Consider the following 18,989-nt stretch of genomic DNA (forward strand, 5'->3'; position numbering starts at 1 on the left):
ATGAGTACCACCTGCATTTTAACTAACAAAACTTCTTCATTATACGTTCTCCCCTGAGATTTTTTTTACAGAAAATTATTTCTCCTCTTGTTTTACTAAGTTTGTCACTAAAACCATGGAAAAACACTTACCCATTTCAGGAGAGAATTCTATCTCCCCCTTAACTGGATCCTGGATATGATTTCCAAAAGAGTTTCCTATCTTATTCTCTTTCTGTTGCAATTCAGCTATATGAACTGGCCCCCGTGTAAAACGGGGGTAGAATTTTTTTGGAAATGGCCTCTGAGGTTCCAGCCCCTTGATGGGCACATTCTTGAAGGATTGGTTCTCTTCACTGAAGTTGAAATAAACAAAGAGCAGAAGTGTCCAGGTCACAGATGTGAAGAGGCACCCATAGCAGAAATAACGAAGTGTGACACTTCCCATTGTAGACTCAGCATCCTTGAGGGCCCATTCTCAATTACCTGAAAAAGAGTGAAAATACACATTTTTGGAGTGCTGCCTGTTACTTATACATTACAAAATACATTTGATAGATTACTCCTCCTTAAATCCTTTTTAGAACTTAAACTTTAGGCGCAGATCTTAAGAAGTAAATCCCTTTTCACTCTCACATTCAAAAAGTGAACATGACCAGTTTTCACATTTAATGTGGATACCACTGCTTTACAATATGAAGCAAGCAATCACTAAGACCCCAGTGATGCACCACAATTAAAGGTAAAAATTATTAATTTTCCTCAGAATAGTTATATAATTATCTCTGTTCCACAACAGTATATTTCTAGTATGCCTGCCTTGAATTAAACATCTAAGTATATAATTAGATATACTATACACAGGGAATTGATTCTTCATGGAATTGTTTTGGCTGGAAAGGGCATTTGAAAGTCACCTTGCCCAACCCCCTTGCTCAAGCAGGGCCACTCTGAGCCAGTTGCTCAAGAGTAGGTCCACATGTATCCATTTTTGTAGCTCAGATCCTATCCTAAAGTATGGAATTAGAGACCACTGATTCAAAAAAGCTACGTGGGTTCAGTTCTTCTTGCCCCACATTTAAGAACAACCCTCATGAGTGCCCCAGGAGTTCCAGAAAACATGGGTGCAACTGAACAACACACAGCACCAAGATATTCACATTTATGGATAATCTTCTCCACAGAAAGAAGACAGACAGGGTAGGAAAAGAAGGAAATGCTCTAAGGTAATTTACTGGGTTCCTCCAGGCCTCTGCAGACTCCAGAAAAGCTTTCATATTCCCTGGAGGAGATGCCCATCTACAGCTGGAAAGAAGCAACCCAGACTGGAGTTTTACTTTAGACATCCACAAGACAATTTTCCGAAGCAATACTGAAAATTACTGTCAGAAGTAAAATTGTGAAGTAAAGCAAATGAAACGGCTGAAAATATTTTACTTATGGGCCAGGAGAATTGGATAGACTTTCTGGAGTTCCCCAAACCTAAAAAAGGCTCAACACCCTCCCCCCACCCTGCAAAAGAAACTAAACAAAACCAAAAAAACAAAAGCTCCAAACAACACACACCAAAAATAAAAAAACCCACACGCCTTAAAAACTGTATAGGTTAGTTCCCCAAACTCAGGGGCAAAAATGCTGACTCAAAGAATTTGATTTCTTTTATCACTATCTAACCACGACAAATTATTTGCACAGTAACAAAAAAGTCAGGGAATAATTTAATCACCTTTTAATTAGGAAAACTTGTATTTTAAGAAAACAAATATTGGGGTGGGAGTCAATAATTTATACTGATGTACTTTTCCAACTACTCAAAAAGTCAGAAACTACCAGAAGTTTTCAGGTCAGTCTGGCAAAAAACATACCACCAGAACATTTATGAGTACAAACAAATTATTCCTTCTCAATATGGGAGACCATTCAATAAAGGTAGAAGCTGTTAATGATCCCAAAGAACATTATAAAGACACCATTTACTTTGACAATGTAATTCTGAGTCCTTAGTGACTTGCATCCAAAAAAAAAAAAATATATGTCAGAATTCAAGCTTACATTTCCCAGAGTGCAGCAGGTCATCATCTACCGAGAATAAAATATCCACAGAGTAAAGCAAAAAACCAAAACCCAGTCTCCTCAAAAATAATTTACCCATTGTCCTTATCATGTCACACTCCCTCACTTCTGCAAGGCAACAATCTACGGAGCAGTTGAGGCCAAGGAGCTTAAAAAGGTCTCACAGAGGGTTTAAATCTCAGGCTGACCCGTGTATACAGATGAATTGCACTCTCTGTGAAACAGGCTCTCTCTCTAACACTGTCACACAGAAATCTCACTGCTTAATTGCAAAGCCATGAAATTAGCCAGGCACCAAATGCTCTGGGTAAGAAGCAATCAAAGAAAATCCTCATTTTTCCTAGCAGAATAGGTTTACCAGTTAGAGAAGCAGAGATGACCAATCCCCAGTGCCTCACACCCTGTGCTAACACGACCACAGCAAGGTGAACCATGGCTCAGAAAAAGCATGTGAGGCTGCAGAGGAGCAGGAGCAGATAAACAGTTATATCCTCTCATTATAATAATTCTTCTTGCTCGGCAGTCTGCAGACAATTAATGCTTCTCCATAAAAGAGGATCTGGGTGCTTGCCAGGTTCTTTTTGCATGGCCACCAGAAGGTCATCTGCGGTGAGATTAGTCCAAGCCTAACATACTGCTCCTCAAAAACTGCTAGAGGTGTTTTTCCATTCACTATGGTAACACAGATGGACAATCCTAACATGCACTGACACTCTGGAACACAACTGTCCTAGTAAAATAAAAATTACTGTAACAGAGAAGGAACCTTTTCATTTCAGAGTCGTTTAAGGATACATCTACACGGCAGCTTGCACAGAAAAAAACAATCTATTCTATCTCTGGCAACAGTCAGAAGACAGGCACACAGAGCAGAATTCCTCATGGATTAAACATTTCCCTAGTTCCTTGCATCTCTTTCATGGCTCAGAGCTACACCTGCTGCTGTGGCACTTCCAGCTACAGTAAGGTTAAAGTTTGCTGTGACTGACATCAGGCACACTCAGCTTAAAGAGGAAGGGATAAATTACTAATCACCAGAGTGAGGACACTGCTGTACATCCCTTCCACCTCTGACCAGGCTGAAAACTCAGGCTTGGCTCCTGCTACAAAAGTAACAAATGCAAACCAAAGCTACATAAACCAGTATTATTTCTACCTTATCCTTGCTAGATCTGCTTCACTTACTTTTCCTCTCCTTCACTATTCTGGCATTTTGTAAAATGATAAAGATGTTGAAATACTGCATTTAAATCAAATGTCAGAGCCTCCACAATGCACAGCCTGTGCACATTTAGTACCTTGCTATTCAACCAAAACATTTGGTAATTTATGTAGCAGGAAAATACAGCCTCACTATGTAGACCTTTCTGAAGGGAGGTCAGAAAAAAAGTTAACCCCATGTATGAAAAGCACCTTCAGGCTTGTTAGTTCACTTTATTCACCAACACATATGTATTTACACAAGCACTGTCCTTTTGATTTCAACCACTTCTACCATTTAAGCAGATAGAGTCACAATCTATGTCAGAGCTGCACACTCCAGCTTTAGACAGTTTTTGGCTGACTGACTTCTTACAGATGTGCTTTAGGCCAGAGGAGGTTTCCGAGTCTTCAGCCACGTCAGTTCGGCGTGGGATCTGCCCTGAGGAGCCAAGAGAACCCTTCCAGCCCTACACTTCTATGCATACAAAGCACACTCATATTAATATATCTCTGTCCCTCCTCAATATACCAAAAAACAAGAATCCCTCCACTCATGTCAGTGTGCAATTAAAAAAAACCACTTTGATAAGTGCCAGAGGGAGAAGGAGAAGGAGACTGCAGCTGGGCAGAAGGACACAGGAGGAAACATTCAGTTCACAGAGCCTGACACTCAACCCTTGACTCTCACCTCAGCCATCTCCCTATCCATGACCTCCTGCCATGCAGACACAGTGAATAAAAAAAAGTCTTACTCTGTCTTCTGGAGAATTCTTTGGTCTCCAGTTGTGAAGTGTTCTGGGAAATACATTTTGCCAATTTACTCAACAACTGTCTCAGACTATGGATGGTCAGAATACCTTGATGAGCGTCTTAAATATCCATCCTCCCCCAGTTGGTTTCCCCAAGCAGGATTTTGAAACGTAAGCAAAGCCAAATCCTTCTTAATTTCTTCTTCACTTTTGTTTTTTTCTTTTTCTTAAATAGAGAAAACCTGTTCCTGAATACAGAAGATGCAAAGGACATGCCTTTGAAATCCAAAGTATTGGGATCTTTCTCAGCCCTGATCCATGCTACATGAAATAAACAGATTATATGTATTTTTAACTCAACAGCCTAAAGCTCTGCTAATGCAAGCACAGCTGGCAGGTTTGAACAGTTAGATAGACACAAGTGAAATTTTTAAAAAAGCAGAATTGTATTATTCAGACAACCAACGGCCTCATAAGAATAATTTTCACCTATGCAATACTGTAACAATGAGTCCAGTCACCAATAAATTGCTATTTGGACAGTACAGTTAAAAGCCTTTTCTATTTATTTATTCAAGTGCAAACAAAAATACTAAATGCCACAAAAAATAATCCATGGTTTAAATATAGCACGAAGAAAAGTTTCACAATACAGTTCTTCACAAATTTTCCTGGAAAGAAACTAGGCTTGAGGGTCTATCATGCATCTCCCTTTCATTTCTGAAAAGCAGTACAGCTGCCAAAAGTAAAAAAAAAAAAAAAAAAAAAAAAAAATCTCAAACAATTCTCCTTTCCAAAAACTCAAGTAGTTAAGAACATCCAGAATAAACAGAAGGCATTTCCTTTCCCTTGGCAAGATAGGAGCTTCCATAGCAAGCAATAAATGATAATACCTTTAAGTATTTTACAGGTATTCATTCCCATGCCCCAGAGATGCATGGAGTTCATGGCTGTTCACTCTGGTGTACTCAGGAATCCAGAGACACTTCAACATGACAAGCACAAATCATCAAAGGTGGCAGTATCTCCTACATCAGGAAATTCCAATCCAGTTTGGAGGCAAGAAAGGAAAAAACATATCTTAGAAGCTGCCTCCACTAGCTCAGAAGAGACCAAGACAAGGAACAGTATTCTGAAAATTTCTAACCAAATATTCAGCCTTTCAGTGTCTGTCTTGTTGCTCTATTTTGACTGCCATATATTTATTGCATGACAGTTTTCCTTTGGCAAAGCTTTGGAACCAAATTTGCAGACCCACATATCAGAAATGCCAGGAGTAAAATATTGCTGTCTAATTTCCACAAATTCCAGTACATAAGTCTCAGTTTCTTGCACAAGTAGTAAATAATTGTTTTGAGTTTTTTTAGGAGAACTCTAAAGGTTAAATATTAGTAACTCAGGAAAGGTCTCTTAAATTCAAGCAATCACAAAGCTGAAAAACTCTCCAGGAGCCACCTGTCAGACCTGAGCTGCAGTATTCACTGTGCAATAGGCTTTTCATGTCACACCAGCTTCTTTTAGCAACCATACACCATCACCCTGACATTCATTTCATACATCAAGCCTAGGAACATTTACATTCATTTAACAACTGGCCCAACAAGGATACAACTGTGTTCCCCTTCACAGCCCAGGAGGGTTTGTTGTTAGTAACCTGTGCAGCTCTCAGTAACACTGGCCCAATGTGTTGGCCTTGGATATTTTTAAAGGAAGCAAAAAATGTCAGCCACAATCCACAATATTTTGACTTAAAGAGCAATATTTGCTATAGACTCTATGACCTGCCACTGCTTAAACACTGACATCTGCTTGGATTAACCTCAACAGTTTAGTAAATACACCATATGAGTAGATATTTCATAACTGTGCCAGAACTCATGTTTGTCGGAGGTCAAACAGAGGATCAGGATAACCTCAAGATTTTTGAAGTAGGAGTAAAAATTATTTGAGAAAACCTTAAAGTCTACTTGCAGTTTTTCCAAGGACAGCTTTTCCTCTAAAAAAACAGCCAGGAAAAGACAGATACACAACTCATACTACCCAGGTCCCCTGCAAGACTAGCTGTGTATTTTGGAACTATATTGAGGCAAGGAAAATATGTGTATAATCTTCATTTTTAAATAGCATTCTACCAAAAAAACTCCATCACTTATCTACTTTATCTTTCCACAGAGTATTATGATAATTTGTTGCATGAGCTTCTTTAGTTTTTTACTTTTTGGAGGGAGCAGAAGACAATAATACTAAATAACACTACAACACTACTCACGAATACAACTTTTCTCTTTTAATAGCCTTAACTCTTCTTACATTTCTTGGCCTCCAAGAGGTTATAGCTTGCCATGAACAGGCTTTCCAATTCACTGGTTGAATCACTATCAAACAACAGCATTAGCAGTGCAAAGAACAGAGGCCATATTAGGAAGTAGTACTGCAATAATACACACTCATCACACAGAGATGCCATTCACACACCTTCTGCACTTGCATGAGAATTATTTTTTTTCAGGCAACCTTTCCATTAGAATTGCTCTTTTCAGGGAAAGTCATAGTTAATAGACCAACAAGATGAAAAAGGGATACCTCGGGCAGCTTTTTCTTCAGATCTAACATACAGCACTAGGAGCAACATCCACTGAACATACAGCCAGAGCAAAAGTGATACTTCCAAATAAAAGTGTTTCATGTGCTCCAGAATCTAAGCCAATTTAACTCCTTCCTAAAAATCTCTCCTACAGGATTATTTTATCACTAAATTGGATCTACCTACCGGTTTGTTTTTAATTAAAAGCCACCACTGATTTTTGACCTTACAGATGGATGAGTGATTGCACTTTATGAATTAAGTGGCTTTTTTTGACACAATACAGGCAGGTAACTACTCATGTCAAGATAGGTTGGGCCAACAGGAACCTAAATCATAACATTTCAGTCCTGCACCTGGGACAGGCAAACTCGGTGGCTGCTGGCACAGTCTCAGGAACAGCTCTGCAGACAAGGACCAGCCAAGGCCTGGCTAAGCCTGAGCCAGAGCACAGCCCTGCAGCAAGGAAGGCTGAGGGATGGACACACAGGAACACAGGCAGCTGACCCAGGAGTGCAATTCCACAGCTCCCTGTGACCACAGGCAGAGGACAGCAGCCAGGGAGGGATTTGTCAGTACCAGACAGACATCAGGAAAGTAGAGTGAGTTCACTGAAAGGCCACCAAGACAGTCACAGGCTGTTACACTTGCCCTGTGAGAACTCAGGATGCTGGGTTCCTTCAGCTTGCAGAAGAGACAGCTTTGGGATAAGAACTAAAATAGCTGCCTGTTGCTACAGAGATGTTACCAAGAAAACAGACCCAGGCTATTTAATGAGGTGCAAGGTATGAGAAAGAAAGAACTAAAAAAGATTAATGTTAAATCACATTAATGTTAATGTTCAGTCACACCAACACTCATTCACAGAAATATCCTATGGACCACAGACTGCCCTCTTGCATAAGACCATTGTTCCCATTCATTTTAATGAGATGACACATTAAGATCTATTTTTAATTAGCCTCTGCAAGTCCCTTCTAAATTCAACTTTCAAAGTTTTGAGAGCCAACAGTTTAGTCATTTCAGCACAGATATACAAATCTATGTCATACTACCTAAAATAAATCCTCCTGGAATGAATACAAAATCTTGAGCAACACTTTACAGATAATCTTAAAATACCAATAATATTAATTATATTTCAAAGATAAAGAAAGGCATATAGATTAGTTGCATGAATTGTTGAAGACCTATGAAACTATACTCTGTATATATGAAGTCTAAAAGCTTTAAGTGTTTCAGGACAAATTTAAAAATTCATCTTGTTAAGTCTTTACGCTCTCAGCCCTCACTATTTTTCCAGTGTCAAATGACTCACTCATATACTAATTTGTATTTCAGTTTTTGGGCTTTAACCAGAGATGTCTAAATATTGCATAGAATCATCTTCAAATCTGTGAACTATACATTGAAACACCTTCTCAAGGAACATAAAGTTGCTTATCAAGCTTTTTGGAATTTCTCAACTCCAGTAAAAAAGCTTTACTTAGCAGGATGCCATTCCAGACTGAATGCAAACACTTTGGGTTTTTATAATGAAAATATTAAATTCCTCCTTTATCTACTCAATTTTCAAAAAAAAAAAAAAAAAAAAAAACACCCTTAAAGAAATGTTCAAGTATCTTCTGCAGTAACATCTTCCACTTCTTTGTCAACAATAAGACATATTGGGTTTTTCCCTAATTGATAAAGGATTACTTTCTCCACACATATTACTCTACTCCGTGAAATGAGTGTATTTCACAAGGCCTGTAATTTAAGAACACAATTTTAATGGAAAAAACAGTTACAAGTTTTGGAAAGAAAAACTTTTTGAAGTCAGGATCTCATGTTAACAAACAGCTGAAAAGAGCACCAGGTTTAGTTACAACTAGTGGTACAACATTGCATCTAGAAAAGTAACATTATAGTCCAGCCTGATTAGAGAAAACAAGGACTATTGGATTAGAAATACAAGCTTACCAAAATCCTAGTTCTCACTTCTGGGTAAATAAGTGCTATACAGTACACAGTTTCATACTGCTGCAGTGTCCTCATTCACCTCCAAAAAAAAGCTTATTTCCCAAAGCACAGTTATAAGAAAGCATTCTTACCTATCCCCTGACAAACGCTCCGTAGGCTGCTGGGCTGGATGTTCCTTTAAGCCATCTGGCACACAAATGCATGTCATGCCATTCCCGGAGTCCTAAAAATACCTTCAGCCTTTTTTGCTGCTGACAAATACTTTCTTCTAATTCAAACAGCAAGACTCTTTTCATCAATAAAACCAGCTCTGAAAAAACCCAGATTGTCTCCAAAGCAAGCTGCAATGCATTTTGTAATACAGTCTCTTCCTTCTTCACAGAGCTTAGAAAGCAGCAAGGTTAAACACCCCACAAGTTGTTCTTCATTGCATCTCTCACATTAAAGATCCATGCATCTAAATATTAGTTTAACAACCCTTCAGCACTATATACAAATGCAGAATGTAAGAGAGCTTACAAGGTCATCTACACACAAATAAGCTGCTTAATACCTTTCCTAAACGTTTAAAAATCTGCTTGGCTGTTCCTCAAGTTCTATGCCTGCAAAGCTCACTGAAATAACAACAAAAACGCAGATTCATGCAAAATAATTAGATTAGTGACACTTCTACAGGAACAGCTGAACTGTAGAACCCTCACCTTTTTCCAGAAGAGTCAGCTAAAGCAGAGCAAGGTTACACAGGGAGAGCACATTGACTGCAGCAGCAGCAGCGGTGTCTTCATTCCCAGTGAACAATGAAGCGCTGAGCCAGAAACTTAACACTTTGTTGCTTGCCGGTCCTGACTGGGAATGGGGAAACAAGCACAGGTTTCTCTAGGAAAACAGGCCAGTTTGGATGGTTCTGAGGACACCAGTACTGCATATAATCATTTGGCTGTATTCACTGCCCCAAAATCATCAATATATTTTTGTAATTATTTTTCACATCTCTTTTATTATGTTTTTTTCAGCTGATGCATGATCCATATATCAATCCATGGATTTGGCAATACACACATGATCATCTTCCTGCCACTCACATAATCAATCAGCAACATTCTTCATCATTATTAGACCACAGTAATTCTGGAGAAAATGATAATTAAATTGTACAAAAATTCCCTTACTCCTTATTTTCCAAATCGCTAAAAACTTCATAAGATTTTCACATTTTGACCAAAATTTTCTATGTATGTTTTCTGTTCATTTTCAGAAATTTTCATCAAAATTGTTCTGGAGTTTTTTCCAGTCTTTTACAAGGAAAGTGAAAACACATTTTCAAATTTTTAAAAAAATTACAAAATTTAAAAAAATAAAAATCAGGCTTTGTTTGTGCAACTCTCCTGACATAAAAAAAAAAAAAGCTGGCAGCAAATCTGTTAACAAAACAGATCTCTTTGAAGGACATTTGAGTGGGACATTGGTAAAAAGTGGGGTTGACCAGTCTGTTTTAAACCTGTGACTACTAACCATGGAAACTGCACTTGGCACAGGTTCTGCAGTAGCTCCCAGAAGACATCTACCATCCACTTGTGCAGAACTCAGTACTGATATCAACAGCTGGATACAAAACATACACAAAAGACACCTGCCAACACACTGGAAACTTCCAAAAACCCTACCTGAATATGTATAAAATGCAAAATCAATGCAATTATGTTACCATTTGTGCTAGAGTTGGAAACTGTCTTAATAAGAATGGCTACATTGCACCTTACCCTGCAGCATCAGATTACAGAATTCCTAGACCTCTGTGCCTACTCCCCACAAATCACCCAAATCTACTTCATTTCTCTTTCTGCAGGTTTTCCTTTTCAATAGGCAGAAATTTACATAAAAATACTTTGTTCAGGATCAAACAGCTTTATGGAGCCTGAATTACTGATAGAAGCATAAGGATTTGTTTTTAAAAACCCCAAACAACAGAAACCAAACACAAACAAACAAATATATAAACAATAGATTAAATGTAGCCCCAGAATTAGATGAGAGGTTAAAACAAGTTACAGTTTAAGTCCTTAGATCACCTCTAACAGGAAAATATTTAACATGCTAAACTGCCCTGTTACATTTCTCCATGCTGTTAAGGATGGCAGTCCTAATAATTTCCTCCATGTACCATGTCCTGTGTTTTTCCATGTGAATGGCCATTGTTAAAAAAAAAAGTAGAATTGAAAAAATACTAAAAGCAAGAGTTGAACCTAATGCCCATCTGCATTTCTCATGTCCAGAAACAAACATCACTTGGGAGTTTTTCACTCCAAGCTTTAGCACAGAGTCCACAATATCCATGCCATTTGGAACTTTCATTTTTTCCCAGTAAGAAATTCTGAGAAAAACCAAGACCTTGCAATATTCTTGCTTTGGATTCATGTTCTCATCAGAAGTTCAAAGTATTTTCTGCACACAGATTTCTCTCTATGTCTTTTATCTTCTCACAAATGTCTCTAGACACTAATAAAAGAGAGGAATCCTAAGGATATAAACCTACTTTGTGTTCTTTCTTTAACTCACTGACTGCACCACAACATGTACCTGATCAAGCCAAGGGACACTTTGGTCGAGGTATTTGCTCTCCTGCAGATTTTGATGAGATTCTCAGCAACTCAATGTCTTGGCTCTCTCCTCATGCATTAAGGCAAGTATCTTAATTGTTGGATTAAAACTAGTCACTAACAGAAACAGATTGCCACTGCCTGCAAGGAGAGCAAACTTCTACACGTTATGCCAAAAATTAATTTTCTTAGTCTTTCATTCCTTCTCTGTGATCTTACAGACTCAATCTTTCCTTCTCACAAGAAATCCCTTTGAGGAAAGAGTTGTGGACCACTCCTTTTCCATCCCCTCTTGGTCCTTTTTCTTCTACTTATCTATTGCCAATGTTTCTAAAAGAAAAACATACTTAGGATTTTGATGTTGAAATCATGGATGTTGCAACAAAAATGAATAGCAGATCAAAAATACATTTTCCCACTTCAGTAGGAGCCATGCCTCTCAACACTCTGCTTGCACAGAAGGTTAATGTGCAATCCAGAACTTGGCCATCTCTTGGTTCATAGGTGATACCTGCTGACACTAGAGATAAGAGATTCATGGTAACTGACAAAATTAAGGTATTCCAGGAAATGGAAAACTAAAGGAAATACTTCTAGAAAATATATTCAATAACAAATATGAGAAGTATCAATAGAGACAGTGGTATCCTTTGTTCTTGATGTTATGCTTCAGGAACTGGCAAAATAGTCAAAATACCTACAAAGGGGTTTTGAATCAAAACAAGATACTTTTCCAGGAAGCACAATCTACCTGTGTTTTAACTAAGGCTACCTCCAAGGTTTAAAGCACCCAATTTAATCCTTGTCTGCACAAGAAAATCTGTGTCATTTAGCCAAGCAAGACCTCCACGACCATGCCTCTAACATTCATTAAGTATTTGCTTAAATCAGCCTGGCACATAGCAACCCTTCACAGAGGTACCTTCCTTTCAGCATGCCTCTCCAAGTTTATTAGCTTAGCTGTCAATTTAAAATCTGACTTCTTCAATGGTGCAGTGTCTGCATAGCTGAAGTCTTGGGAATGACAAAAAGTTATTGCAGGTAGACAATTACCCCCCAAGCAGCCACTCATGCACATATTCCTTCCCTCTTGAGCAGCAAGAGGAGTCACTTTTGCCCTGCTCCATGGCAAGAGAGGCTGGGGCACAAATGTAAACACTCTCTGTAGCAGAGCTGGTAAGGCAGAATTTGTCAGTCACAGCCAACTTCAGCGTCAGGAATGCAGAATTTGCAATGCCACTACTGCCATGAGACAGAAAACAAGAGCTCACCTGCTCCCAACTGAACTTGGAGCCACAAAGACATCAAAGACCTGTGAGCACTATGGGGTAGCAGCTCTGGACTCCTCCCTGGCCTGCACAAAACTTCTTGTTCACCCTCTAAAACACAGAGCAGGCAGCACCAAATCCTGCATCAGGGGTCTCTAATCCCTTTCAGATTCATCCCTGAGTGCTGTGTTCCAGTTTCAAATATGCAAAGGATTAGGCTGCCAAGCCAGACTGCACAAGAAAGGGCTGAGATACAACACATACAACACATGGTTACAGACACTTTATTCCATATTCTATATTTCAGTAACATCATCATTTAATCTACAGATTTTGCATATTTTCACATCTCAGGGAATAAGCTCAGAAGTTCCTACAACAAAATACCAGAAATTTAGTATGCTTGAAGTCAATTTTTGAATGAAATGGTACAATCAGCTTCCTAATTTTCCACCTTTTTGCTGCAGTGTATTTCTAGTTTTTACAGAGTTTTCAAACAGAACGTTTACACTAATTCTTACACAATGCTGACTCACATGAGAAACATGCTAGAACGTGGCTCAAGGATGTGGTGCATACACAGAGAGCTGAACAAATGCTTTTACTCCTGCTGCAAAGCCCTGCTTGAACAGCCGAGACCTTACCACTGACACTACTTTATACATTAACACAGTAGCTGCAACAGCAGATGCTTTCATCTCCATAAACCCCCATGTTTTGAAAAGAAACCTTAGATAAAAAGACAGTTTATCTGCCTCCCACATTCTAATGGATTCAAACAGACTTCACCTCTGTAATACTTTTTAAGAAGGAAAAAACAAATTCATTTCTGCACTTGAAATACAAGAACATACTTTTACTCTGCAACAGCAAGCAGCATCTCTCCAAAATGAATGGTACCAAAGAAAATTGCTTGATTTTGGGGATACCTGTAGCTGCACTATCACCTACCAGGCAGATGGAACTCTTTAGGAAGCTGACAAATAACACTCACAGAAAGGAATTACTGTAATCTTGGAAGAACCTTTTCTCTTCAGTGTAAGTCTCCCTTCTCTGCTTCAAGTTATCCCTACACAGGTGCCACACTGCCAAACTCAGCCTGCTGGCTGCTCAGACTGCACCCATTCCACAGGACCTTCAAGGAATGAAACCAAAGAAACATCCTGCCTCTGCTCTTTTCATCCCCATGGTACCCTGTTCTTTCCCACTGGAAGATCTGAAATCCCCACTTTTACTATCTGCTCAGACACTTCTGACCTCATCCACATGGCTCCACACCACATGCACACCTTATACCTACCATTAACAACTAGGAGTTTCCATTAATTATTGTGAGGAAGCCTACTTTCTGTAGATAAATTTTCAAAATACCAATAATTTATCTTTATTCCCCTTGCCCTGCCGTTTCCAGGCTTTCTGCCACCTAAAATGCTTCAATCACACCTACTGTTATTTTTACATTACTGTGAAAATGATGAGGCTCACCCATTCTCATAAACTACACAGAAGCTTTTCAGGAATTCTATCCAGTGTTACTCCTGTGCATAATGCAGTATTGATTTGCATCCTCTGAGAATGTGATTAGATACTAGAAGCCAGGCCACAGGCCCTGAAATCTGCAGCCAGACTCTGTTCCAGCAGAACAAATGCCACTTTGCCTGCTGGCATCCCCATGTGAGGCTGGGAGACGAAGGCTCATTAGAGCTGCACTGTTATTTCTTTCCTTCCCTGCTGCAGAAGAGCTCCTAAAACTCTGCAGGAGCTTATCTTAGCCAGAGATGAGGAAAGCTTATGCAGAAGGCATGCAGTTCTTCACAGACAGTTCTACCAGGGGAGGCCAATTGCTTGTTAATCAAAAGCCTCTTATCTGGAACCACCTGGACATTTACGCTGTTCTAAGATGAGGCCTAGGAATCCCAGCTGGACTATTTCACATGTTTAGAGGTTCTCTATTGGAGTAACATGGCAGAAACATACTGACAGAAAGAGGTTGGTACCATCCTTTCCTGGGCACAGCCTGCACTTGGATCAGCTTAAGCTACTCAGGGATACCCAGGAATAGTTTCCTATTAAGAAGACATCCATAGGAAAGAATAAAAAAGCAGATCCTAGCTCATAAAGCATGCAAGAATACTTAATATAACTTACAGACTATCAGACTACTCTTTCTAAGGAGAAAAGGGATTTGATCTTATGTTGAAATACATTTTCCAGGGAAAAACAAGGCATGTTAGCAGAGTGCTAACAACCCTGCCCACCTGCACAATTACTGTGCTGGCACTGAAAGATTTCACCCTTCCTTTGAACAGAAAGCAGTGTTCCAAATACTCTGGACCAAATAGAGAAAACACTGATTGTTTACGGAGCAGCAACAAAGCCAGGTCATTAGATTTTTTTTTCTTTGGAAGAGTAGGGGGTGCACTTTAATTATATAAAAAATCCTGTAGGGTTTACTGCAGATGCCCTGCAATGATATTAAAAACAACTCAGGATACAGCTTGGCAGAGATGCTGTAATAGAGAGCATCGGTGTTCTAATAACTTTCAACAGCAGTTTTAAGGCTGACACCTGTGACAAAATGAACAAATGTGAAAGAGCTGTGTGGAAAGGTGGATTCTAAACACAATGTTTGCTTCCAGTACCACATTACAGCAGGGAATTCTGACCTGCTAAGCCCCCCACTGCCACCAGGGCTTTTGGTGGCTTATTCAGATCCATCTGTTTTCTTGAAAGGAAGGAACCCTTTATTCTGCCTTGCAAGTAACTTTGAGACAGTCCATTTGCTTCAGCGTGTTCTGCTGCACCTCTCCTTATAAGTTTTAACACACACACACACACACGCACACACACACACACAAAAAGAAAAATACCGCATGGCAAAAATGAAGTGACTAGAAGAGCTGGAGACCTGCCACGAAAAAAAACACATATTTGCTAAAAGGAAGAGAGAAGCCTCAGTGTTGCATATAAGTATATACTTAAGAACTAGAGGGGAGTGGAGGGCAGGGGGGCAGGAGGGGGAGGAGGGGAAAGGGAAAGAAATGGTTTTAAAATAAATTTCCCAGTCATAAAGAAAGCTTTAATACGTCAGGGGGTCACACAGCACTCCAAAAAGCAATGCCTGACCTCGCCCTACAAATGAATCAATGAACGGAGCAGCGCCAGCAACACCAACACGCACCGATCCTCACATTTCAGGTTCGATTTGCAGAGTTTCAGTCTACCTGCAGGCGGGCTGCTGCTGCTCCTCCACATATATTTAAAGAGTATAAGAAACACTAAATACTCCCATCCTGTGCAGCACAACTAGCCGCGGCTCCTCGGTCTCCCCCCGGGGGCAGGTTACAGCAGGAGCCCTCAGGCAGGGGCCGGCTCAGGCGGGGACCCGGCCGGGGCAGCGCCCGCTGTCACCTCAGCCGAGACCCGCACCGGAGCAGCATCGGGGGCTCAGGGACCGCTGCCTCGGGGCAGGCGGGAAAGCAGAATCACACAATCAGTTAGGCTGGAAAAGACCTGTGAGATCATCGAGTCCAATCTACGACCGAGCACCAGAGAGCGCGATGCTGCCGCTGACCCCGACCCGTACCCCCGGGCTGCCCCTCACCCCGGCGCCGGTTCCCCCGGCGGGGCCGCCTCCCCTCACGCCGCCACCTCGGCCCGTGTCCCGCACAGCCCCGCACTCACCGCGGCGGTGGCATCGCCCCTTCGCCCGCCCCGCGCCCGCTGTGGCGGCGCTGGCGCCATGTGACCGCTGCCTCCTCCTCCTTCTCCTCCCCGCTCTCCTCCTCTTCCTCCTCCTCCTCCGCCGCCATGACAGGCGTGGCTGGGGCGGGCGGAGAACATGGCGAGCCGTGAGGGTTAGATCCAGGGGCCTGTGGGGCTGTGTCCTGCCTGTGTCGGCCCTTTTGCCGAGCTGTGAGGGGAATCAGGAGTGCGGGGCTGTTGATATGCGGCTTTCACGCCCCTCCTCCCCTCAGATTTGCTGTGTGTGTCTCTGCTCACCCCACCGGCTTTTTTCAAGGTGTCTGGCGGCTCTCTGTGACGATTAAAGCATTTTCCAGCCCCTCGGGGTATTCGTTTCGGACTTTTCAGCCTTAAACGGCCCCATGGAAGTACAGTCACAGAATTGTGTGGGTCGGAAGGGATCTCTGGATATCCCGTCCAGCCCATCCCTGCCAAGGCAGGTTCTCATGGAGCAGGCGACACAGGAATGTGTAAAAGGTGGATTTGGATCCGGAGCGGGGAGGCTCCATGACCTCCCTAGGCAGCTGTTCAGTGCTCTGCCACCCTCAATGTAAAGAAGGTCTTACTCATCTTGAAGTGAAACTTCTTGTGTTTTAGTTTATGGCCATTTGTCCACCATTGCTCGTTGTCCTGTTGCTGGGCACCACCAAAAAGAGTCCAGCACTGTCCCCTTGGCCCCCACCTCTGAGATACTTACACGTATTAATGAGGTTCCTTCTCAGTCCTTAGACTGAACAGGACCAGCTCCTGCAATCTCCCCTCATAAAAGAGAGACTCCAATCCCTGTACTTGTCTGGGGCTTTGAAGGGGAAAAAAGCCGTGTAGGTCAGGCTGATGGAGGATGTGTGGGCTGACCAGCTATGGATCCCTCACCCTATAATTTGAGTTGCTGTGTGGAATGTGAGGGGGTGGTTTCTTCAGCTGGAAGAGGGAGATAGCAGAAAATCTACCATAACCATACTGAAATAACCTGTGATTGGCGGTTAATGTGCTTCCATAGTGACAAGATTTACATCCTCACAGGTGGGGAGTTATGCTGAAACCTCAGATCTTTGATATCCAGAGTAAAGGGTCAAACCACCAGCTTGCTAAACCCACCTCACCACAGATCCATGTTTGTGCAGGACAGTCTTGGCAGGTCTTGGCAGGCAAAGGGGTGAAACTGGAAGGCATGTTAGTTTTGTAACTGGCGAGGTTTAAGAACAAACTCATTGTCAGATCTGCACGGCATAGTTGGGACTGGGAGCTTATTTTATAAATACCCAGATTACAGAACTTGAGCTCCTGAGTGACACTTTGAAGATGGCAGATTTTATTTTATTGAAGTGGAAATTAAACTGGGTTGACACATCAAAGCCCATTCTTTGGTATTGCCCCCAATATCCAGAGATTATGGCAAGGTGCTTTATAATAACAAAAATAGAGCAGAACCCAGAACCTGTCAAAGAGCTGTAGCTGCAGCATTAGAGTGCAGAGGGCAAAAAGGCAATCCATAATCAGAAGCTGCAGTGAGAGAAAAGGGACTTACAGCCTGTGGAGGGGTTAGTAGGTGGATTCCAAGGACATAGCAGGGATCAGGATGAAAGCAAGGTACAGTTAAACGAGATAGCCACACAGTCAACACCCCATCAGACAGCTTTTCAGAATTCCTGCTTCATAATAGCTAACATGCAGCTTTGATCTCTCTCCTGTAATAATTTAGCCCAAGGACTGCAAGTGTGTGTTAAGCTCGTTTAGGGAAAAGCAACCTCAGCATATATGCTATCTGTTTTCTGCAGAACCATTATCCTAGAAGTCCTAATTCGGCCAGTTATTGCCCACCTTGTAATTCCAGCTATTTAATATCTCTTAATTCTTACACATAATAATTTCCCTGGTACTCGGATTATCATTTTATTAACAGAATTAATAAACCTATACTATATAGTGTCATTTACTATAAGGTCTTTGAGATGTTTCACTTCTCAAAATTCTTGATAATGATAATCTGTCCAACCCAATTGCTTAATAAGATCTATGATAACTTCTTAGTGTTAACTAATTGACCCACTTCCTATGTGCTCACAGCAAGAAGCAAGAACTCATATAAAAGTCCTGGCAAGAAGCCGTAACCCAAAGTAATCCTGTGTCAATGTGGATTGGGGTCAAAATTTGGGTTCCATATGTAATCAAGCACTGAAATTTCATTTCTGTTGTTGACATGTCTTGGACACAGAAATTACACAAGGGGAAAGCACAGTCAGGTACAAAAGATACTCTTTAAATCCTGTCTCTTTTCTTAGATTGACCCATCTACTTTATGAAAAAGGAGGCAAGTGTCCCCAAAACCAAACAGAATTAATGTGTATTATTTTTCCAGAACAAATTTCTCCAGCTGATGTGGAGTTCTTGTTGTTCTTGTGATAGAGAGGACTGGAGGAAACTCCAAGTGTTCTTTCAGTAACTGGGAGGACTTGAATTTGTTTCAGTGGTTTCCTATTACAATTGTTTGCCTACAGGCTATGACTGAAGTCAATCTGCACATCCCCTACTAGAGCTTCTAAGTGATTCTGGTTTTGAGTGGCATAGAAAAGCCGTTTTAAGTGCTGGAGAGTTTATTTTGAGTGTTTGAGGAAGCAGGATATTTGTCTGGTTGCTCTCAAATCTCTCCCTTCCTATTGTTTCTTTAGCTGAAGACCACTTGATGTGGGTTTTTTTTTTGCCTGCTTTTCCAAGGGAATAGGGTCAAATGACAACTCAGAATATATATATGGTTTTATCTGTTCTGCTGTCTCTTCTTAAGTACTCTGAAATCTTGGGCCATATGTATCAAATTTGACAGTAGGTGGAGA

At 41.0% G+C, this 18,989-nt stretch overlaps 1 protein-coding gene across 4 annotated transcripts in view; it reads right to left on the minus strand.

Annotated features, from left to right (window-relative positions):
- GALNT11 (polypeptide N-acetylgalactosaminyltransferase 11) overlaps window positions 1–16,239 on the minus strand; it is a 44,997-nt gene extending 28,758 nt beyond the window's left edge. The window contains exons 1-2 of one of the 4 annotated variants that reach the window (XM_056485275.1): window positions 16,099–16,239; window positions 132–464 (exon numbers count right to left, since the gene is read on the minus strand). In XM_056485275.1, coding sequence (XP_056341250.1) covers window positions 132–426 — 295 coding nt within the window. In that variant the 5' untranslated portion in view covers window positions 427–464; window positions 16,099–16,239. Of the gene's footprint in view, window positions 1–131; window positions 465–8,680; window positions 8,855–9,250; window positions 9,396–16,018 lie in introns of those variants that run through there. The other 3 variants (XM_056485276.1, XM_056485277.1, XM_056485274.1) reach the window with 3 other exon arrangements.
- Window positions 16,240–18,989: the final 2,750 nt, after the last annotated feature.

This window comes from Oenanthe melanoleuca, chromosome 2 (genome assembly GCF_029582105.1).
Source record: "Oenanthe melanoleuca isolate GR-GAL-2019-014 chromosome 2, OMel1.0, whole genome shotgun sequence".
NCBI classification, from domain to species: Eukaryota; Metazoa; Chordata; class Aves; order Passeriformes; family Muscicapidae; genus Oenanthe; species Oenanthe melanoleuca.